This window comes from Natrix helvetica (assembly GCF_964273705.1).
Source record: "Natrix helvetica genome assembly, chromosome: 12".
Classification (NCBI taxonomy): domain Eukaryota; kingdom Metazoa; phylum Chordata; class Lepidosauria; order Squamata; family Natricidae; genus Natrix; species Natrix helvetica.
This window is the reverse complement of record NC_138556.1, coordinates 14054631-14075767: the sequence shown is the minus strand read 5'-3', so window position 1 is coordinate 14075767 and position 21137 is coordinate 14054631. Positions and strand designations below refer to the sequence as shown.

At 42.8% G+C, this 21137-nt stretch overlaps 1 protein-coding gene across 3 annotated transcripts in view; it reads right to left on the bottom strand.

Moving 5' to 3' along the window:
• The window catches only part of FBN1 (fibrillin 1), a 196600-nt gene that overhangs the window by 150376 nt on the left and 25087 nt on the right, over positions 1 to 21137 (bottom strand). For all 3 annotated transcript variants that reach the window (XM_081964556.1, XM_081964555.1, XM_081964557.1), the window contains exons 3-6: positions 13283 to 13365; positions 11601 to 11699; positions 4034 to 4129; positions 2254 to 2349 (exon numbers count right to left, since the gene is read on the bottom strand). In XM_081964556.1, coding sequence (XP_081820682.1) covers positions 2254 to 2349; positions 4034 to 4129; positions 11601 to 11699; positions 13283 to 13365 — 374 coding nt within the window. The remainder of the gene's footprint in view (positions 1 to 2253; positions 2350 to 4033; positions 4130 to 11600; positions 11700 to 13282; positions 13366 to 21137) is intronic.

The following is a 21137-nucleotide window of genomic DNA, read 5'->3' as shown; positions in this document are numbered from 1 at the left end:
TGGCCTTATTTTCAGGGAGGTCTTATTATTTTTGAGATGCAGGAGGCGGCGAGCGTGGTCACCTCATGGCTGCTGCTGTGTTGCAGTATTTTCAGAAGTGGGCTTATTTTAGCACATGCGCTCAAAAGTCCAATTGGATTCATTATCCGGGGAGGTCTTATTTTCAGAGAAACCGGGTAAATATAAATAAATTTTCAACCATTCATTAGGTTGGAAAGAATTTAAAAAAACCAGGCTGAAGATCCATGAGTTTACTCAATCTTGAAAGTTTGGGGGCAAAATGTCACTCTTGTGAGTTTACAGTCTCATGTTCAAACATTGAAATGTTGTGAATGTCAGGACTGCAGCCCGTTCCTTTCTGGATCTTTGGCCTGCCACACTAATATTTTATTCTACTATGCTGTTTTATTAGTGTGGAATTGGGAGGGGGAAATAGTAAGGAGCAGAATGTGATGTTGCCAAAATAAAAATTCCTTTCTAGAATCCAAGGTCATCCTTTGTCTCCGCACCTCTGCACCTGACCGGAACTGGATGGGTGGAAGCTGCCAGCATGGCAGTGGAAGATTGGGCCATGTGGTGGACTTGTGGGTGTGGGGGCAAGATCTTGAACTTTCAACTGTGTGGGGAAAAACCCAGGAAGCTTTCAGATTCGGGTTTTCCCAAATGTGCCAATATGACTCTCTTCATAAATTGGAACTTTGAGCAATACTTTGCCTTGGACTCTGATTGAATTTTGGATGTTGTTTGGAACCCTGACAGTGAGATTGGGTGATCATGAGGTTATGTACTTTGTTATTATGTTATTTTTTCTTAAACGGAGGCTCCATGTCAGGGATGTCAAACTCAAGGCCCGGGGGCCGAATCCGGCCTGCAGGGTGCTTAGATCTGGCTCGCAGGGCCACCCTGGAATCAGCGAAGGACTGGCTAGCAATGCCTCTGCCAGCAAAAACAGAGCTTGGGAGGGCTGGGTGAAGCAGAGGATGCAGGAGGCTGTTGCAGCCGAAAACGGAGTTCGGGAGCCCATTTTTGCTGGCAGAGCAGTCGAGCTGCCACAGGCGACCCCAACATAAGAGATGTTGGGCTGGCCACACCCACTCTGGCCACGCCACCCTGGTCGCCCAAGGTCAAACATAACCCTGATGTGGCCCTCAATGAAATTGAGTTTGACACCCCTGCTTTTTTTGCACCATATAAGCATGATATAAATTTTGTACAGCCAAACCCTAGCGTAGTTTTAGTGGGAAGGAAATGACTCAGCAGGGAACGGCCAGGGTGAACCTGAGGGAAGGGTCAAACACGTCATCAGTCATGAGTCCCGTCGCGCTCACAAGAGATCTAAATCCCACCCACCTTGCATTCCATTAACCCTTATCTGCTGCGAATTTACTTTGACTGTTAGTAGTTCGGATTCTTGTAGACCGTTTTAAGCTTGCAACGAATCTTTATACCCGTTTGAACTGCCAGGATCTTCTCAGTTCCCTGGTACTTGTCACTCAAGACTCCAAACACCATGACAGATTACACCGAATCCTTTCAAAACACCACACCTACAGAAATCTTGCCAAACTAAAGCAAGCACTTGCTTCGTTCAAGATATATTCTGAGACGTTTTAAGGAGGAGCTATCTTCACCTTCTTCCGCCTAACCCAGGGGTCAGCAACCCATGGGTCTGGAGCCGCATGTGGCTCTTTCATGCCTCTGCTGTGGCTCCCTATCGCCAGTCAGCACCACAATTTTGAGAGGAGCTTCCGGTTTGCAGGGGGAAGCAGGGCGCGCCAGGAGGAGACTCTATGGCAAGGGCGGGTTTTACGGTCAGCTCCACAAATGATAGGCCTTTTGGTTAGGACAAGTAGAGGAAAAGGGACACTAGGCAGAGACTCTAGGGTGGGGAAACCAGACTTCTGGTCGGCTCCAGAATTGAGGGGTTCTGGTTAGGACCTTTGTGGCTCTTTGAGTGTTTAAGATATCCAACCCCTGGCTTAGCCCAATTCTCTAAGCTTCACTGTCTCTTGGTCCTCTGGAAGGCAGCCCCTCCTTCCTCAGAATCCAGACCACATTCCACTACACATGCAGTCTTCTAAAAACCTATTAAGCCTACTCCCCACCAGCGAACTTCATCCATTTAAAACAACAAATCAAACCTTGTAGTGCATTTGCACCTCCTCTTAGCTGCACTTGGCTTTCGTGCACCCCCAAGACAGTTTAGAGAGTTTTTCACTGTTTCAATTTTAAAAAATGGAAATTCCCACCTACCTCTTTCACACCGAGGTCCCGTGAAGCCATATGTGCAAGCACATCTGTTTGGTGCCACACACCTTCCTCCATTCAGACATCCATTATCACAGACAGCTGCAAGTGGAGCAAATAACAAAAAGTCAACAAGAGGCTAAGAGAACTTGGGTTTACATTATCAACACCCATTCACAATTTTTAGGGATTTTCAAGAGGATAAGTAAAGGTTGAAGCTCGAAGAAGCCCTAATCAAGGTAAACTACTTGTAGAAACAAGCCATCGAGCTCTCTCACCAATGAAAGCAAGTATATGTGTGTCTCAGGACTATGTTGCAGGATCTACTCTGGGTGGAACTCTGGACTAGAACTCCCAGTCTCCGGATTTCTAGCTGCTTTAACCACCAGACTGATGTAGCTCTCTTTACAATTTACTATACTTTCCATAATAAGCAGTGGAGAAATTCAATTTTTTTTTACCACCAGTTCTGTGGGTGTGGCCTGATGGGCATGGCAGGGGAAGGATACTGCAAAATCTCCATTCCCTCCCCACTCCACGGGAAGGATACTGCAAAATCTCCATTCCCTCCCCACTCCAGGGGAAGGATACTGCAAAATCTCCATTCCCTCCCCACTCCACGGGAAGGATACTGCAAAATCTCCATTCCCTCCCCACTCCACGGGAAGGATACTGCAAAATCCCCATTCCCTCCCCACTCCACGGGAAGGATACTGCAAAATCTCCATTCCCTCCGCACTCCACGGGAAGGATACTGCAAAATCCCCATTCCCACCCCACTCCAGGGGAAGGATACTGCTAAATCTCCATTCCCACCCCACTCCAGGGAAAGGATACTGCAAAATCCCCATTCCCTCCCCACTCCAGGGAAAGGATACTGCAAAATCTCCATTCCCTCCCCACTCCGGGGAAAGGATACTGCAAAATCCCCATTCCCTCCCCACTCCAGGGGAAGGATACTGCAAAGTCTCCTTCAAGTATTCCCACTCCACTCTGATGTCAGCCAGTTCTCCAAACTACTCAAAGTTTCCGCTACCGGTTCTCCAGAGCCTGTCAGAACCTGCTGGATTTCACCCCTGATAATAAGCCTGACACAGATTTCCTTTTCGAAGGCAAAGAGAACTGGATGGCGCCACCCATTAGCGATGACAAATTTGTCACTAATCGGATATGAAATACATAAAACTTTCCCAATACCTTTATGACACTAATACAAAAACGTCTACAGCAGTTAAGTCTCAAGCCTTTTGTCTGGGGCATATTCCAGACAGCCAGATTTTTCTTTTTTCCTGGCACTTCTTGAAAAGTTACGAGCTTCTCTGAAAAAAAAAAATTACAGGCAATCCACACGCAATCCTGCCCTGATCTGGTGGCTGATTTTTATTTTTATTTTTCTATTTTAACTGCAGCCAAGATAGAAGTCCTGAGCGGAGAATTTGGCAACCCAAACAAGAGTTAAAGGGCTGCGTTTCACAACGTTTACTGTACTCAAAATTCCTCCGTTCAGAACGGTGACATTTTTCGTCTGGATCTAATCTGGAATCTGCATCCCAGTGACTGGAGAAGGTTCTTCTTGTGTTACTTGGTGTGTGTGTGTGTGTGTGTGTGTGTGTGTGTGTGTAATGGAAGAGTAGCAAACCATGGGGGACCTGCCATGAAGAAGTATTCTTGCTACTGTTGTTGATGATGAACTTCCTCCATGAATTGTTAAAACACCAGTTCTCAACGGCTTCTTTACCATCTCGTCGGTCTTTCTGAATTCGAACTGAACGCTCTGATTACTTACGCTGGCCACAGTGTGTTCCGGTGTATCCCTTTTGACAGAGACAATGGTCGTCGCTGCAGGACCCACCGTTCATGCACCTGATGTTGCAGTGTTGCACTTGAAAAAAGAAAGACAGTCTGTTATTTATGGGTCTGGACAACAACCACACACAAACAGATGCAATCAACGTCTACGCTTGGCTCTGCAGGTGACCTCATAAAAGGCGCAGGCCAAATGCTACCCTTATCGCCTTAGGAGAATGGAGGGGTACGATGGCCTAGAGGTGGAGCTCTCGCCTCACAATCAAGAGCCTCTAAGTTCGATCCTAGGTAGAGGAAGCTATTTCTCTCTCTGGGCACAAGGAGAACATATCTGCTGAACAAAACTCTGCATTGGTGTCAGGAAGGGCATCCGACAGAAAACACTCAGCTCCATTCAGTTGCCCTCAGTCCATCCCGCAAGGGATTATGGGGTCATTAAAAGAAGATAATGATTTATCTCCAGGGGCTAGGAGTGGTGCAGTGGCTTAGAGGTGGCCTCACAATCAGGAGGCTGTAAGTTCAATCCTAGGTAGAGGAAGCTATTTCTCTCTGTTTGGGCACAAGGAGAATATATCTGCTCAACGAAACTCCTCATTGGCAACAGGAAGGGCATGTGGCCATTAGGCACTCTGCTAGCTTCCTTCAGATGCCCAGGCTCCACCCCGCAAGGGATTATGGGAGGGTCCTTTAAAGATTATGACGATGATGATCATCTTTGGAGAATACAGATTGTAGGGAAGATTCAGGAGAAAACTGGCAGATGAAAACTAAAAAAAAATGTACGCAAGAAAATGTAGAGATAAACTTGTCAAAATCAAAGATCTATATGACTTTTAAAGAAAATATCATACAATGAAAAAATATCATGTTTTGCTGTTTACTGTATTTCAATGCCACTAGCTAGTTGCCATTATGGGGCAATTTTGCTAGCCCCCTAGCAAAATTAGAAAGCATAGTTGGCCAGGTGCTAGTAAACTAGAAAGTGACACCTGGTTGTTGTCAGTGCTTGGGGGAAGGGAGAAATCTTGCAATTTAATTCTCTACTTGTTCTACAAGTAGATGCCAAATAAAGCAGATGCAGAATGCAAAGACTGGAAAAGAATTCCAATATAAAAGTAACCTTCAAAAGGACAAGGTCATGATATTGTAATTTCTAAACCACAAAGCATAACTAACCTAAAAAGTATGATCAACCCTTGATATGTTTAAGTATCCTCCAAACTATGATTTAAGAAGATGCTGTGATTTTACTCAGTTTGTTCTGATCTAGGCTTCCCCAAAAAGCATGAAACAGATTCCTGGTCCCGACAAAATCCCTTTTATTAAACAAATGTGAATTCCTCCCATTGACATTCAGCAAAGGCCTGGTAAACAGTCTTTCAAAGGTGAATTTATGACCACAGACCTTATCTAGCTTGGAAAGTTGCCATGTAAATATTTTACAAACCCAGTGCTGTGCAAGGAAAGACTTGGCACAGAGTCTCTGAGATTCACGGACAGATCTTCGCACTCCTGAAACGAACGAATGAACAAATTGTTTCCTGCAAAAGCCCACTCCTCTTTTACTCCTCTTCTATTTCATATGGGAGGGGTCATTCAACATCCACTTGTGGCTTTACTCCCAAGTTGACCCTGATTTCTTAGCTGTTCTTTTCTTCTGGCAGCTTTGCACACTGGGAACAGGCTCCAGCTGTTCCTCTGCCTCACTGCTGTCTAGCTCCGAAGGCAGCTGAGAACTGCCAGATGGCCTTGGCTCCATCTCTGCCTCCAACGCAGAGCCCTTGTCCGAGCCTTCCCCAGGCTCCAGGACTGGTCCATGTTCCTCCCCAACCTCCTGACTGTCTGACTCTGCTGCCAGCTCTGCTCAAGACAATTTAGGATTCAAGCATTGCAAATATATTGAGATTAACTGAAAATGATTTGCTCCTTGTTGCTTATCTCAGCTTTTTCCCTGGGAACTCAGTTATGTACATTAGGGCCTTTCCCAATTTTAATCTTTCACTATAATAATTTTATAAGGTAAATTAAATTAAATAAAAATATCTGGTCTAAATTCTTGTAACGAGTCCAACGGAAGGGTGGAGCTTGACCTTGTACCTGCCAAAAGCAATACTATTTGGGATTTTATGGCAGGAGTGTCCAGGCTTGGCTTGGACCTGTGGACTTCAACTCCCAGAATTCCACAGTCAGCCCTGTGGGAGTTGGAGGTCTTAAAGTTGCCAAGGTTGGATATCCCTGCTTTATGGTGTGTCTTGGCAGAGAAAAGCAGAGAAACCCACACTAAACTATTCACAGCATGCTAAAGGAAGATTCTCACATCATGCTAAGATTGGTCATAAAGGTAAAGGTTCCCCTCGCACATATGTGCTAGTCGTTCCCGACTCTAGGGGGCGGTGCTCATCTCCTTTTCAAAGCTGAAGAGCCAGCGCTGTCCGAAGATGTCTCCGTGGTCATGTAGCCGTCATGACTAAATGCCGAAGGTGCACAGAATGCTGTTGCCTTCCCACCAAAGGTGGTCCCTATTTTCCTACTTGCATTTTCACATGCTTTCAAACTGCTAGGTTGGCAGAAGCTGGGACAAATCACGGGAGCTCACTCCGTTACACAACGCTAGGGATTCGAACCACCGAACTGCCAACCTTTCTGATCGACAAGCTCAGCGTCTTAGCCACTGAGCCACTGCGTCCCTATGAGATTGGTCATAGAATTATGTGAAATCTGCAAAACTCGGACAATTAAATCAATGGGACCTCAGGTCAAACTTTTCTCCTATGTGCATCTACATATAGGGTTTCCCCCTCTCCCCCTTAATGGCAGCAATAGATTTTATGTTGCTACAACAAGAAGCTTCAAAGGAGCTACTTTGGATCCAAACCACAACCCAAAAGCAGATTAAACATGTCCATTTTCTGTTTGTTCTGATCCCAGAGATAGGACGCCCACCCAGAAGTCGCTATCTACATTTCTTTTCAGCCTTTTTAATATTAAGCTACATATCATTCCACTTTCACTTTGGCTCTTAGTAAGAGTTAATTTTAGCTAGAGAGAGAGAAAAAAAAACAACCTTAAGAATAATTAGCTGGCAGACCCCATCTATCCCATCCTAAATTGATCAAGGGCAGGAGTAGTGATGGCCACAGCTTGAAAAATGGTTCAGTTAAGCTTTATGGCGTTGTAGGAAAACAGACCTGATTAGAAAACACATAGGAAATGATATCATCTGTCAGGCGGGGTAGAAACTTAAAACCACAAAACTGATTTCAATTAGAGTAGAGCGTGCCAAAAGCTAACTTCCATTCCCACATAATTACCAGAAAAGCCACTTAAATATTTTCAAATACAGTTTAGCAGTTGCTTCGATACAGATTCATAGATTCGTATACAGGTAGGTAGCCTTGGACTTACAACAATTCATTCGGTAAATTGCGTTTGTTTGGTCATGCTGACCATTTTCCACACTTACAACTGTAAGTGTGCGTAAGTCAGATCGTATTCTTCAACTATACTCAAATGCATGTTCCCACTCCAAAGGAAAATTTCTGACTTATTCATTCATTGGCAAGCTAGATGCTGTGCTGAAATCACCGTTTTCAAGTACATTGTTTGAATTGGGACTGTTTGAAACTCCAGTTGTAATTGTACAATATGTTGAGTCTCGCAAGTAAATGTTTACTCATGCTATTTTACGGTAAATGTTTTCTTTACTGTTACTGTAAAGTGGAAAGTATGGCATCTATTCAAACCAACCGCGTACGTTTCACGGAAGACCGCACGCCCCACAATGTCTCCGTGTTAGCCACTGGTAACACATCTCTAGTTTCAAGGATTTCAACAACAGCCTTCCTTGGAGGATCCACAGGGCTTCCTGTGAGTTTCCCCACAGCCCTAAAAATTAAACCATACACTGAATTTTGTTTGCTTGGAAGTCATCAAATTGAGCCTAACCACAGGTGAAAGCAAGGGTAAATAAACCTTTAGTGCAACTTGATCCCAGTAATAATCCAAACCAGGGGTGGGATTCTACCAGTTTCACTACCTGTTTGCTGAGCGCGCGCTTTGCAAACCATACTCCTTACCAGCACTGATGAGGTTACCTAATTTGGGTCATGGAACGTCTGCAAGGAAAGCACCAAGCTCAGAGACCACCAAATCCTCATCCTCCTCCCCTCTTTGCAAATCTCACACCTTACAAACGCTGATGATGTTACCTAGTTTGGATAATGAAATGCCTGCAAGAAAAGTACCAAGCTCAGAGAGCACTAAGAACTCCTCCACCACCACCACCTCCTCTTCCTACTCCTCCTTGCAAATCTCACACCTTACAAACACTGATGATGTTACCCAGTTTGGGCAATGAGATGCCTGCAAGAAAAGCACCAAGCTCAGACAGCACCAAGGACAACGACTACTACTACTACTACCGCTGCTGCTGCTCCTCCTCCTCCTTGCAAATCTCACTCCTTACTAGCACTGATAATGTTACCTAGTTTGGGTAAATAAATGTCTGCAAGAAAAGCACCAAGCTCAGACAGCACCAAGGACAACGACTACTACTACTACCGCTGCTGCTGCTGCTGCTCCTCCTCCTCCCTGCAAATCTCACTCCTTACTAGCACTGATAATGTTACCTAGTTTGGGTCATGAAATGTCTTCAAGAAAAGAAGCAAGCTCAGAGAGTACCAAGGACCCCCTTCATTTCAACCTTGAGCTACAGATATTCTCCCTTATTGGGACAGACACTGCTAAGAGGTAACAGCAGGAGTGGGCTACGAGTTGGCTGAGCATCTGGCTGAACTAACAAGCTGGCCTCTTGGCCAGGCTGGCGAAGCTGTCCTTCCATCTCATCCACAATCTCTTTGAAATCCTTAACGGGAGAACGGAATTGCGGGAAACATCTGTGAGGTCTAAGAGGATAAATGCAGAGGAGGATCCGGAAAAGGCATTCATTGGCTGTCTTGGCCAGCCATGTCTCAGCGCTGAGGTCCAGGAAAAGAACAGATGTGAAGTTTTAAGCATTTCAGGCTGTTGCTTGGTTGGGACAACAGTTGGGAGGGGAAATCCTACGATGGTTAAAAGTCTTATTTGTCAATGATCCACTGGGAAAGCCTAAGGTTGAGCAACAGAGAAAGAGTCAACCGGGTTGAAAATTTTCAATTGTGGTTTCCTCCAGTTGGTGTCTTCCCAACACAGGTAGTCCTCGACTTACAACAGGTCGCTTGGTGGCTGTTCAAAGTTACAACGCCACTGGAAAAAAAGTGACTTATGAAAAGTTCTGCACACTTATGACTGTTTTCTGCATGCTCGTGGTCATGTGATCAAAATTTGGACTCTTGGCAACTGACTCATATTTATGATGGTTCTAATGCCCACGGGATCATCTTTTGTGACCTTCTGAAAAGCAAAGACAACGGGGAAGCCAGATTCCCTTCACAACCCAGCTACTCACTGAGCATCTGCAGTGAGTCACTCAATAAGAAAGGTCGTAAAATGGGGCAAACCTCACTTAACAAATGTCTCCCTTAACAACGGAAAAATTGGGGTCAATTGTGGTCCTCCCTCAAGGACTACCAGTTTGCTGGATTATAATCCCCCCCTCATTCCTATGAGAGTCAGGAAGATGGGAGTTATAGTCTGAGAGTCTGCAGGATATTTTAGATCAAAAGCTTATATTTAGAGTATTTTTATAACTCAACATTTTCCTGAAAGTCCTTTTATTTTCTGGCACGTGATTAGTGAGGCAGAGGGCCGAATTCGTTATATGGCCCTAATTAAACGATGCCGAAAAATAAGTTAAAGGGAGCAACCCTGCAGTGCAAATAAACCAGCAAATAAGGAAAGACTGATTAGATTTATGTCCTGTCTCTGGATCAAAAAGAACTGTATTTAACTGTGGCTAAACAAAAAAAACAAAAAAAAAGGAAACAAAACCACATATGAATTCAAGACACAATTGAAAAAGAACACAACTGTAAATACAAAACACCAGCCATCTAATAAGAGTAGAATTAGACTACTGATTTCACACAACACTGGGAAGCCAATCAATGTGAGATATAAACACTCCTGCTGCCTACAAGAGAAGTTAGAACTTTCTATTTGCATGGTATTAATTTTATTCTACTTTCATGCAAATGTTTACCCTAATTTTTGCTTTCTCGTGCTTTCGGCTCCTTTACGAACCCATAAAACAGTTCCAGACAAGCATAATGCATCTGAATGATAATTAATACCATTTACTGAAAAATTAGGTCACTGAACACCCTTATATAATGCCTCTGCTTGGTGGCCTCTGGTAATGGTTGACCAGATCTTACAGGGACTTTCATAAATTCTAGTTTGTTCATTCCTAAAACATGTGTGACAGGTGTGCCGAAATAAAAAAAATTAGAAGAAGGAATCAGAAACTGTTGTGATAGGATGTTATTTGTTATATTTAATGCAGCCGCAAGAAATGCTTGCAAGTAACTCAAACCCAGATCAGGGTTATCCAACCTTGCCCACTTTAAGACTTGTGGACGTAACAGTAAAGGATCTTTTGTTAACCAATAGTAATTATAACAATTAACAATGGAATGATAAGGGTAAGGGATACAGTTAATTGTGTGTGTGTGTGTGTGTGTGTGTGTGTTATATTTGTGCTGATAAATAAATAAAGGGAGACTAGTATAGATCTATTTCAAGCTATTTAGCTCTCATCAGCTAGCCATACCCTTACTGGGATTTGAACCTGGGCTGTATTACATATTAGGCAGATGTATTAGCTACTAAGCCACAGGCTCTCCTCCTTATCAGCTGAGCCAGGGAAATAGGTAAGTATTTGTGTTACAACCCAACCAGGGGTTGTAACACAAATATGTGTGCGTGTGTGTGTGTGTGTGAACTACCATAACAAAAGGAACCTGGACACAAATTGTAAACAGTAATTTTGGGGTGAGGACAGGGTTTAGAAATCTTGTCAACTAATTTTTGTTTAGAATATGTTATAAAGGTTTAAGGCTTTTGTATGACTTTGTAATAATTAATGAAATGCCATTAGGTGGTTGTGTTTTTAACTATGGATTATTCTAGGGTAAAAAGGACACTAAAACAATTTCAGTCAAATGAGAACTACGATATGTTGAAAGTAAGACTCATTCAGAACTTTGACATTTGATACGAATGTAAGTAATGACTGTGGAAGAGAAGCACGGAAGCTAATTGTAACCAACTGACACACTTTCTACAAGATGTCATGTAAGGTGATTATTTTGTGTGTGTGCTGTATGTTTAATAAAAATTGGGGAAAAAATTGGGGGGAAAAAAAGACTTGTGGACTTCAACTCCCAGAATTCCCCAGCTGGCTGAGGAATTCTGGGAACTGAAGTCCACCTGCCCGAACGTTGGCAAGGTTGTGCAGCCCTGCATTAGATTCTCTTAGCTGTGGTTAAAACAGACATCACTATTTAGCTGTCTGTGCTACTAAGATATCAGGTATTAATGATGAACAAACTGCTCTACTAGTTTGACCATCCAAGCAGGGATGACCAATCCAAATATTGAATGCATACCTGATTTTGAGCCGCAGGATGGAGAAATCTGGCCATTTGGACACGTGCACATGTTTGGCCTGGAGCAAAACCCATCTCCACAGGAATGTCTGCAAATCGCTGTAAGTAAGAAAAGGGGAATGCTTTCAGAGATGGGAAAGGCTGATGAATGACTGAATTTGCCTGTTCAGACTCTTTTTGGATTGACTGATCTTCATCAAACTAAAGAGTCCAAGTTCACATTATACAATACAATACAATACAATACAATAGTAGAGTTGGAAGGGACCTTGGAGGTCTTCTAGACCAACCCCCTACCTAGGCAGGAAACCCTATACCGTTTCAGACAAATAGCTATCCAACATCTTCTTAACGACTTCCAGTGTTGGGGCATTCACAACTTCTGGAGGCAAGCTGTTCCACTGATTAATTGTTCTAGCTGTCAGGAAGTTTCTCCTCAGTTCTAAGTTGCTTCTCTCCTTGATTAGTTTCCACCCATTGCTTCTTCTTCTACCCTCAGATGCTTTGGAGAATAGTTTGACTCCCTCTTCTTTGTGGCAACCTCTGAGATATTGGAACAATGCTATCATGTCTCCCCTAGTCCTTCTTTCTCTTAAGCTAAACATACCCAGTTCCTGCAACCGTTCTTCATATGTTTTAGTCTCCAGTCCCCTAACCATCTTTGTTGCTCTTCTCTGCACTCTTTTCTAGAGTCTCCACATCTTTTTTACATCGAGGTAACCAAAACTGGATGCAGAATTCCAAGCGTGGCCTTACCAAGGCATTATAAAGTGGTATTAACACTTCACGTGATCTTGATTCTATCCCTCTGTTGATGCAGCCTAGAACTGTGTTGGCATTATTTTTGTCATGGCTGCTGCGAAAGCGTATGCTTAAGAGAGCTCTGTCAGAATGGAACTGGAAGGGACCTTCTAGTCCAACCCTCTCCTGAAGCAGAAGAACCTATACCGTTTCAGACAAGCGACTGACCAGTCTCTTCTTAAAAACCTCCAGTGATGAAGAAGCACCCACAACGTCTGAAGGCAAAATGTTTCATTGGTTAATTGTCCTCACTGTTAGGAAGTATCTCCTGAATTCCAAATTGCTTCTCTCCTTGATTCGTTTCTATCCGTTGTTTCTTGTCCTGCCTTCTGGCGCTTTGGAAAATAAGTTGACCCCCCCCTCCTCTTTGTGGCAACCTTTCAAATACTGGAATGCTGTTATCCTGTCCCCCTTAATCCTTCTTTTCTCTAGACTAGTCAAACCCAAATCCTGCGATTGTTCTTCCTATTGTTTTTTTGTTTCCAGGCCCTTAATCATCTTAGTTGCTCTTCTGGGCAGTTTTTCCAAAGTCTCAATATGTTTCTTGTAATGTGGTGAGCAAAAACTGGATGCAGTATTCCACGTGTGACCTTACTAAGGCTTTATAAAGCAGTACTAATACTTCACGTGTTTTTATACAGATATACTGTACAATGTCCTTCTTGACAAGTGGTTGTCCCATCTCTTCTTAAAAACCTCCATTGTTGGGGCACCCGCAACTTCTGGAGACAGGTTGTTTCACTGATTCCCTGTTCTCCCTGTCAGGAAATTTCTCCTTAATTTAACTGTATTTTAACTTTTTTTAAAAAAAAATCAAAATTAAAATTAAAAAAAATTAAATGAGAGACTTCCCAATAAAATCAGCAGAAATAACAACTTACGGACAATACATTGATTTCCACCAGGTAAAGTTTTCCACCCAGGGCAGCAATAGGCGTTGTACCGTGATCCACAAACATTTGGTCTGTAAGGAAGAGAGAGAGAAAACAATAGAAATTCGGTCATTCTTCAAATTCTATTGACGAGCTCACAAATCTGTTCACTACATTAACTCATTTTCTAGGAGTGAAAATGCGCCATAAACAGGTTGGGGGTCATAAAATATAGTAAGTCTGAAAATATCCAATCATGGTTAATATCATCCTAATGGGATACATGAACACGGATCTATAATATACATATTAAGGCATTATGAGAAATCTACATTTTCCTTTGTAATTTCATTCACCGTTAACAATCACGCCGCATTTTTTAAAGAACTGTGAAGATTTATATAAAACCGTTATTTAGAATACCTATATAAGCTACTATCCAAGGAAATGTGCTTAGTAATGTTGCAAACATGTTTTGATACTTCCCATCATCTGTAACTTATGTAATTTATAATCCGGAGTTGCATTGTATTTATTTATAGGAGGGGGGGAAGGTGCGGACCAAACATAATTTCTAATGTTGGATTTTTTTTTCCCCTTACCAGAGGGAGCCCCCTTGTGGAGTACTGTGAAGCTGTTACCATGGCAACTCCGTGTTGTACAGTAGAAGCCATTTTACCACAGTACAGTAGAAACCATGTTAAGGCACAACAGGCTGTATCTTAACAGAACCCACACTCCAAGGGGTGTTTAGGGGTGTCTTACCCCCCACAGTATTTGTTTCTAAAGAGTAAATCATCTGTGTACCAAGTTTGGTTGAAATTGCTCAAGGCGTTCCAGAGTTATGCTGGAATACAGGCAACTTGAATAGAATAGGAATAGGGATGGGATGGGATGGGATGGGAGGAGAGGAGAGGAGAGGAGAGGAGAGGAGAGGAGAGGAGAGGAGAGGAGAGGAGAGGAGAGGAGAGGAGAGGAGGAATTTGTCTTTGATGCATAAGCTCTATGGGGGTTATATACTTAAAATCAGATGTCAAGACACAAATAGTTAAGAGCAGAGTTTACACAATGATGTTCCTGCATGTTGATGTAGCAAACTGTGGTTTGCTACAAGACATTTACAGATAGCTAAACATGTAAATCCAACATACAGGTAGTTCTTAACATATGACCACAATTGAGCCCAAAACTTCCACTGCTAAGCAAGACAGTTGTTAAGTGAGTTTTGCCCCATGTTACGCCTTTTCTTGCTGTTAAGTGAATCATTGTAATTGTTAAATTATTTAAAATATTCATTTAGTGACCACCCAAAGTTGTAACCGCACTTTCACACAGCATCCCCATGATCATGTGATCCAAATCCAGGCGCTGGGCAACTGGCCCATGTTGATGGCGGTTGCGGTCATGTGATCATCTTTTGCGACCTTCTGGCAATCCAAGTCAATGGGGAAGCCAGATTCATTTAACAACCGTGTTACCGACTTGAAACTGTAGGGCTTCACTTAGAGACTGTGGAAAGAAAGGTCGTCAGATGGGGCAGAATTCACTCGAGCTGTCTCCGCAGCAGAAATGTTGGGGTCAATTGTGGTCATAACTCCAGCCCCACCTGTAGTTCATTTCAGACAAAGCTAATCCAGGCGATGGATGCATTCACCTATGAAAGATTCCATTGTGTTTCGACTTCACGTCCCTCCCCGTAGCTAGAACAGACCAAATTTGTTTGGAATTACCCTCTTATCGGTGCCAAATATGCTTCAAGGCAGCAAAGATATCAAACCCTGGTTTCCTGCCAAGGAGGAAACGAGATTTTTATCGCTAATAGGAAGTGGCTCTTACTGCTGGATTCTGGGGAAAGAATACGATACACAATCGAATGGATGATGGAGTTGTTTTGGTCTAAAGCAGACTTGTGCATTCAGAAAAATGGCAGGGACCAAGGAAATCCATTGTAAATCGAGAAGGACAACGAGGTTTCAGAAATAGGCCCTTTAAAAACCAGTTTGGTACTCTCTTTAGCACATCTAGGGAGGCAGTGGCTCAGTGGCTAAGATGCTCAGCTTGTCAATCAGAAGGTCGTCAGTTCAGTGGTTCGAATCCCTAGCGCTGCGTAACAGAGTACGGGAGTGAGCCACCTTTGGTGGGAAGGTAACAGCGCTCCATGCGCCTTTGGTGTTTAGTCATGCCGGCCACATGACCACGGAGACATCCTCGGACAGCGCTGGCTCTTTGGCTTAGAAACGGAGATGAGCACCGCCCCCTAGAGTCAGGAACGACTAGCAGATATGTGCGAGGGGAAACATCACTTTTTCCTTAGCTCATCTATAATAAAATATATCCAACTATGCGCATTTTGACATTGACAATGAATTTTACGAGGACATCACCCCAAAGTTGTGGGATTTGATGCGCAAAGAGAAGAGGGTGCAATGACTAGGAATCAGCCCAACTATGCAGATTTTTTTAATTGTGAGAAAGGTTACCAAATCAAGCGTTAGGAATCTTCCATTAATACAAAACGTACATCAGAATTCAAGTCCCCCTTCGAATCGATGCTCGTTTGTTTCATCTGCTAATTTATATCAATTGAGGCGGCTTCTGATTCTTCTTGAAGACCCTGAAGTCTTCTTGAATTTGGTCCCTGTCCCGTTTTTCTCCACCTTCTCCACCAAAAGCTGGAATCTCACCAAACTGAAGGGTTGAATCATACCAAATCCTGCAGCAAGGCAGTGATGAAATACGCCGTAAACTTTTAAGAGAGCAGGATGATCAGTAGACCAAATTCCACAGCCGTGCCAACTGTATCCTTTCTGTGCAATGGTTGGCTTTCGGTCAGATGTCTTTATGACTTCCGCCTCTTTTAATCTGGCTGTCCTGGGTTTTATTTTTATTTTTTTCCCCATTAAACTAATTCTTTCCTTGCTTGTGGTTCTCGTCTGCACAATTTCCATGATGAAAAAAAGGGATACAGATACAGATTAACAGAGTTGGAAGGGACCTTGTAGGTCATCTAGTTCAACCCCTTCTCCCCCACTCATGCAGGAGACCCTACACCATTTCTGACAGATGACAGTCCAATCTCTTCTTGAAAGCTTCCAGTGATGAAACTCCCACAACTGCCGGACTTCTGTTTCCATTGGTTGATTGTTCTCGCTGTCAGAAAATTCCTTCTAATTTCTAGGTTGAATATCTCTTTGGTCAGTTTCCATCCATTATTCCTTGTCTGGCCTTTGGGTGCTTTGGAAAATAGCTTGACCCCTTCCTCTCTGTGGCAGCCCCTCAAATATTGGAACACTGCTATCATGTTTCCCCTGGTCCTTCTCTACACTAGACTAGCCATGCCCAGTTCCTGAAACCGTTCTTCATATGTTTTATTCTCCATTCCCCTAATAATCCTGGTTGCTCTTCTCTGCACTCTTTCTAGAGTCTCAACATCTTTTAATGACGTCGGAAAGATGGAACGCTGAGTCAACCTTGAGCAGGTCAGGATTAAACTCCTGGCTGTGGACAGAGTTCGCCTGCAATACTGCATTCTAACTACTGAGAGGGAGAGAGGGAGGGATGAGGGAAGGGAAGGGAAAAGAAGGAAGGAATGAAGGAAATAGCAATAGCACTTAGACTTATATACCACTTTACAGTGCTTTACAGCCCTATCTAGGTGGTTTACAGAGTTCAGCCTCTTGCCCCCAACAATCTGGGTCCTCATTTTAATGACGTCGGAAAGATGGAAGGCTGAGTCAACCTTGAACCCCTGGTGTTATCCCATGAATAGGGCACTTGGGGCCTGTGGACTCCCACAAATGGATAGAATCTCCTCCCATTCGACTTTAAGTTTGGGTTCAAATTAATTAACAAACATAGAGATTTTTTCTTACTCGGTGGGCAATTAGCATCTCTCACTGGACGTGTGGATCTGACTTTGCTGCCAAAAGATTTCAGTGGATCAAGTTATTCCCTACCAAGACATCAAAATTGCACCATGTTTACAGCTGTGATTCCCCCTCCCCTCCTTGGTTACATTTGAGGAAAAGCAAACTATACTTTTAATCAAAACAATTTGTCTCCCTGTCATCTTCTGTCTGTACACTGCAATAACTGAAACCAGTTGTTTTTTATAATTACACTAATTTCACTGTCATTACGCGATCAAATCTGGCTCTCAGATCACCATCTCTTGGGGAAATGCTATTCTAGAGGGTCTGAGAACCACTTAATTGCACATGACACACAAACCAACAACAACCACCTACATTTGAGATAGCATTGATCCTCTGGGCAAGCAGAAACCACGCTGAAGTGCCTGGCCACAGTAAAACAAATATTTACCTCAGAAAAAAACATGGTGATTGCTTCTAAGTCTCCTAAATCTTGACATGTTTTTAAACACAAAACATTTATTGTGTGAAACGGACTTTATCATTCCCTTTTATCTATCCCTGCTTTGCCTCTGCAAATTAGTTTGAAATTTCTGGTCACAGAAAATTTATTTCAGTGTATCGATCTAGTACCTAAACTAACCATGAATCCAGAACTAGTACTCAATGAGGTTTTGTGGTTTGCCATATGTTATCAGTATATCAAGAACGCCGTGGCTCAGTGGCTAAGACGCTGAGCTTGTCGATCAGAAAGGTCAGCAGTTCAGCAGTTCGAATCCCTAGTGCCACGTAACGGAGTGAGCTCCCGTGACTTGTCCCAGCTTCTGCCAACCTAGCAGTTTGAAAGCACGTAAAAAGTGCAAGTAGAAAAATAAGAACCACCTTTGGTGGGAAGGGAACAGTGTTCCGTGCGCCTTTGGTGTTTAATCATGCCAGCCACATGACCATGGAGACGTCTTCGAACAGCACTGGCTTTCGGCTTTGAAACAGAGATGAGCACCGCCCCTAGAGTCAGGAATGACTAGCACATATGTGCGAGGGGAACCTTTACCTTAGTGCATTGGTATTTAACTAGAGTTTGTTGAATACGATGCAATGGCCTGATTTACCTATAACATTAAGCCAAACTTTTCCAGTCAGGCCAGTGGTGGGTTTCAAAATTTTTTAGAACCTCTTCTGTAGGTGTGGCCTGCTTTGTGGGAGTGGCTTGCCAGCCATGTGACCAAATGGGAGTGGCTTGCCAGCCATGTGACTGGGTGAAATGTAAAATGTGGTGAAACTCACTTAACAATGCTCTTGCTTAGCAACCAAAATGTTGGCTCAGAAACTGGTATTTGAAGCACGCAGGTCTTAAAGCTATCAAGTTACAAGACCCTTGCACCCCTAACCCTTTAGGAAAAAAAACCCAGGAGTGTTCAAACTTGATAGTTTTAAGACTTGTGGACTTCAACTCCCAGAATTCCTCCTCTCGCTCTTCATCTTGATGATGTGCAGATGGGCGGGGGGGAGGGAGCTGGAACCGGTTCTAAACGGCACTGTAGATTTGTGGAACCTCTTCTATAGAAGAGGTTAGAACTGGCAGGAACCCACCCCTCTTTATGTAGTCACTAAATGAACTGTTGTAAGCTGAGGAATATCTGTACTAGAGGACAGAATATCATTGTGCCGGTGGCACCTATCCCTGACGAGAATAGCAAGAATGTTCAAGAATAAATCAGAAAAGTGTTGGAAATGTCATCAGATACCGGGTTCATATTACCATATGTGGTGGACTTGCATGGAAGCTAAAAGATATTGGACTAAAATCCACACCTGGTTGGGGAAAAAATGATACAAAAACATATAGACTTTAAACCAGAAATCTTTTTATTGGGAATTACACCGGAAACATACAATAGAGAATTGAAATATTTGATTGTAAATGTGTTCACGGCGGCTAGAATTGTATTTGCTAAAAATTGGAAAAATGAGAAAATACCAAAGCAGGAGGAAGTTATTCACAAAATAATGGAATGTGCAGAAATGAGTAAATTGACATTTGAAATTAGAGAGCAAGAAGATAAACAATTTTATAAGACATGGGATTTATTTTATCAAGGGTTAAGATAAAAAAACATGGAAATGAAAGATACTAGAGATGGTTATCAATACAAGAATAATAAAATGATACTGAATATAACATAAAGATATATTATTATTGGATAGATTGAAGATGATGTAATGAATTGTTATAATATAAAGGATCCCAATATTTAGTATATCTCATTGAAAATGAAGGAATAAATAGTGATAGTCAAATGAGGTATAATGATAATAATGTATATAAACATTCAATTTGATAATATGTGATTTCATATAAATTGCAAGTGATGACTTTGGAAAGGATGCACAAAAACCTTGTAAACCCATCAACACACTGCATGTAATGGAAGATGGTTTTATGTTTTATATCTTGTTTGTCCATGTCTGTCTAAAAATAAAAACTTTTTATTAAAAAAAAAAGAATATCCTTGTGCCCTTCCTTCATTTATCAGCGAGGCGCAAAGGCATCTCCTTATTCCATTGCTTCTTGCAAATCCTTTCATACACACCTCCCATTCCATCATCCGGCCATCATTTTTTTTTTACCTCCCTTCATCCCTTTCTTGCTGCGTTATTAACAGGTCCCAAAGGAAACACTTAGTCATTAATGAGGTTGTGAAAGGATTCCATTCAGGAGAAGCAGAGCTAAGCAAAGTCAAACAAGAGGTTTTTTTTTTTCCCCTGCAGCTTTAAGGCCTGGATGAAATCAGGAATTCAGAATGACAGCCGGCATGGCGAAATGCTTTGCTGACCTCGGTTTCCATCACGCCCGAGAATAGCCAAATACGGTAACTGATATTACTCAACACGAGGGACCTCGACCTGTCACAGAAACTTCTTAGCAATGCTGGAATGTGAAGATTTCACTCAATCTTGACAGAGGGGTGCCATTCGTACTGCCAGGGAAACAGGCAACCGTTCTTAAGAGCAGTTTTCCCTCATTGGTATAAAAATCAGCCTTGTTTCTAACAAAACACTTCAGCTAACATTGGCAAATAGACCTAACTTTACTTATTTAATCCACTAGAAGGGCCAACCAATCCAAAAAGGTGATTCTGGGCAGCGAACAATCATAGAATCAATTCAAAATTGTCTGAAATGGTATAGGATTTCCTATCTGAGGAGTGGGTTGGAATAGACTAGGGGTCCCCAGCCTTTCGGACCTCAGGGACCACTAAATTCATAATTTTAAATCCCGCGGACCTGCTTAATGACCGGCTGCGTGGGCGTGGCTAGGTGATCATGTGACTGGGTGGGTGTGGGCGTCTCAGGGGGCGTAGTTTGAGGACCCCCTGATTTAGTGCAATAGAAAAAATGCAAATAATTTTCTACAGACCACCAAAATGTTCTCACGGACCACCAGTTGGTGACTGAAAGACCTCCAAGGTCACTTCCAACTCCACATTGTCCAAAAACATTTCCCTGGTCATGTAGCCAACATGATTATATGCTGTTACCTTCCCACCGAAGGTATTGCTTGATTTGAACTGTTAGGCGGGTAGGAGCTGGGGCAAGAACGGGAACTCATCCCATCGCACAGCACTTGGGTCTCGAACCTGGGCTGTCAGCTTTCCAGCTTTCCAGCTTACAAGCTCAGCATCTTTAACTGCAGAGTCATCAAGCCCTCTCCTTCATTTTAAACGTCTATCCCGCCACCATATAAGGACATAGAAAGCATTGCTTAGTTCCATGTCAGGCTGAACAGCCGCCATGTTGGATTCCTCACAACGCAACAAGCTAAATGCGTGACTCTCCCAAAAACTCCCCAACTTCCTTATGATCCTCTTACTAAACCTCAGAAGGGACATTCAATGAAGTCTTAGCCTTTCACAAATTCTACTTATCCAAAAACAACATGAATGTCTTATAAAGGTAAAGGTTCCCCTCGCACATATATGCTAGTCATTCCC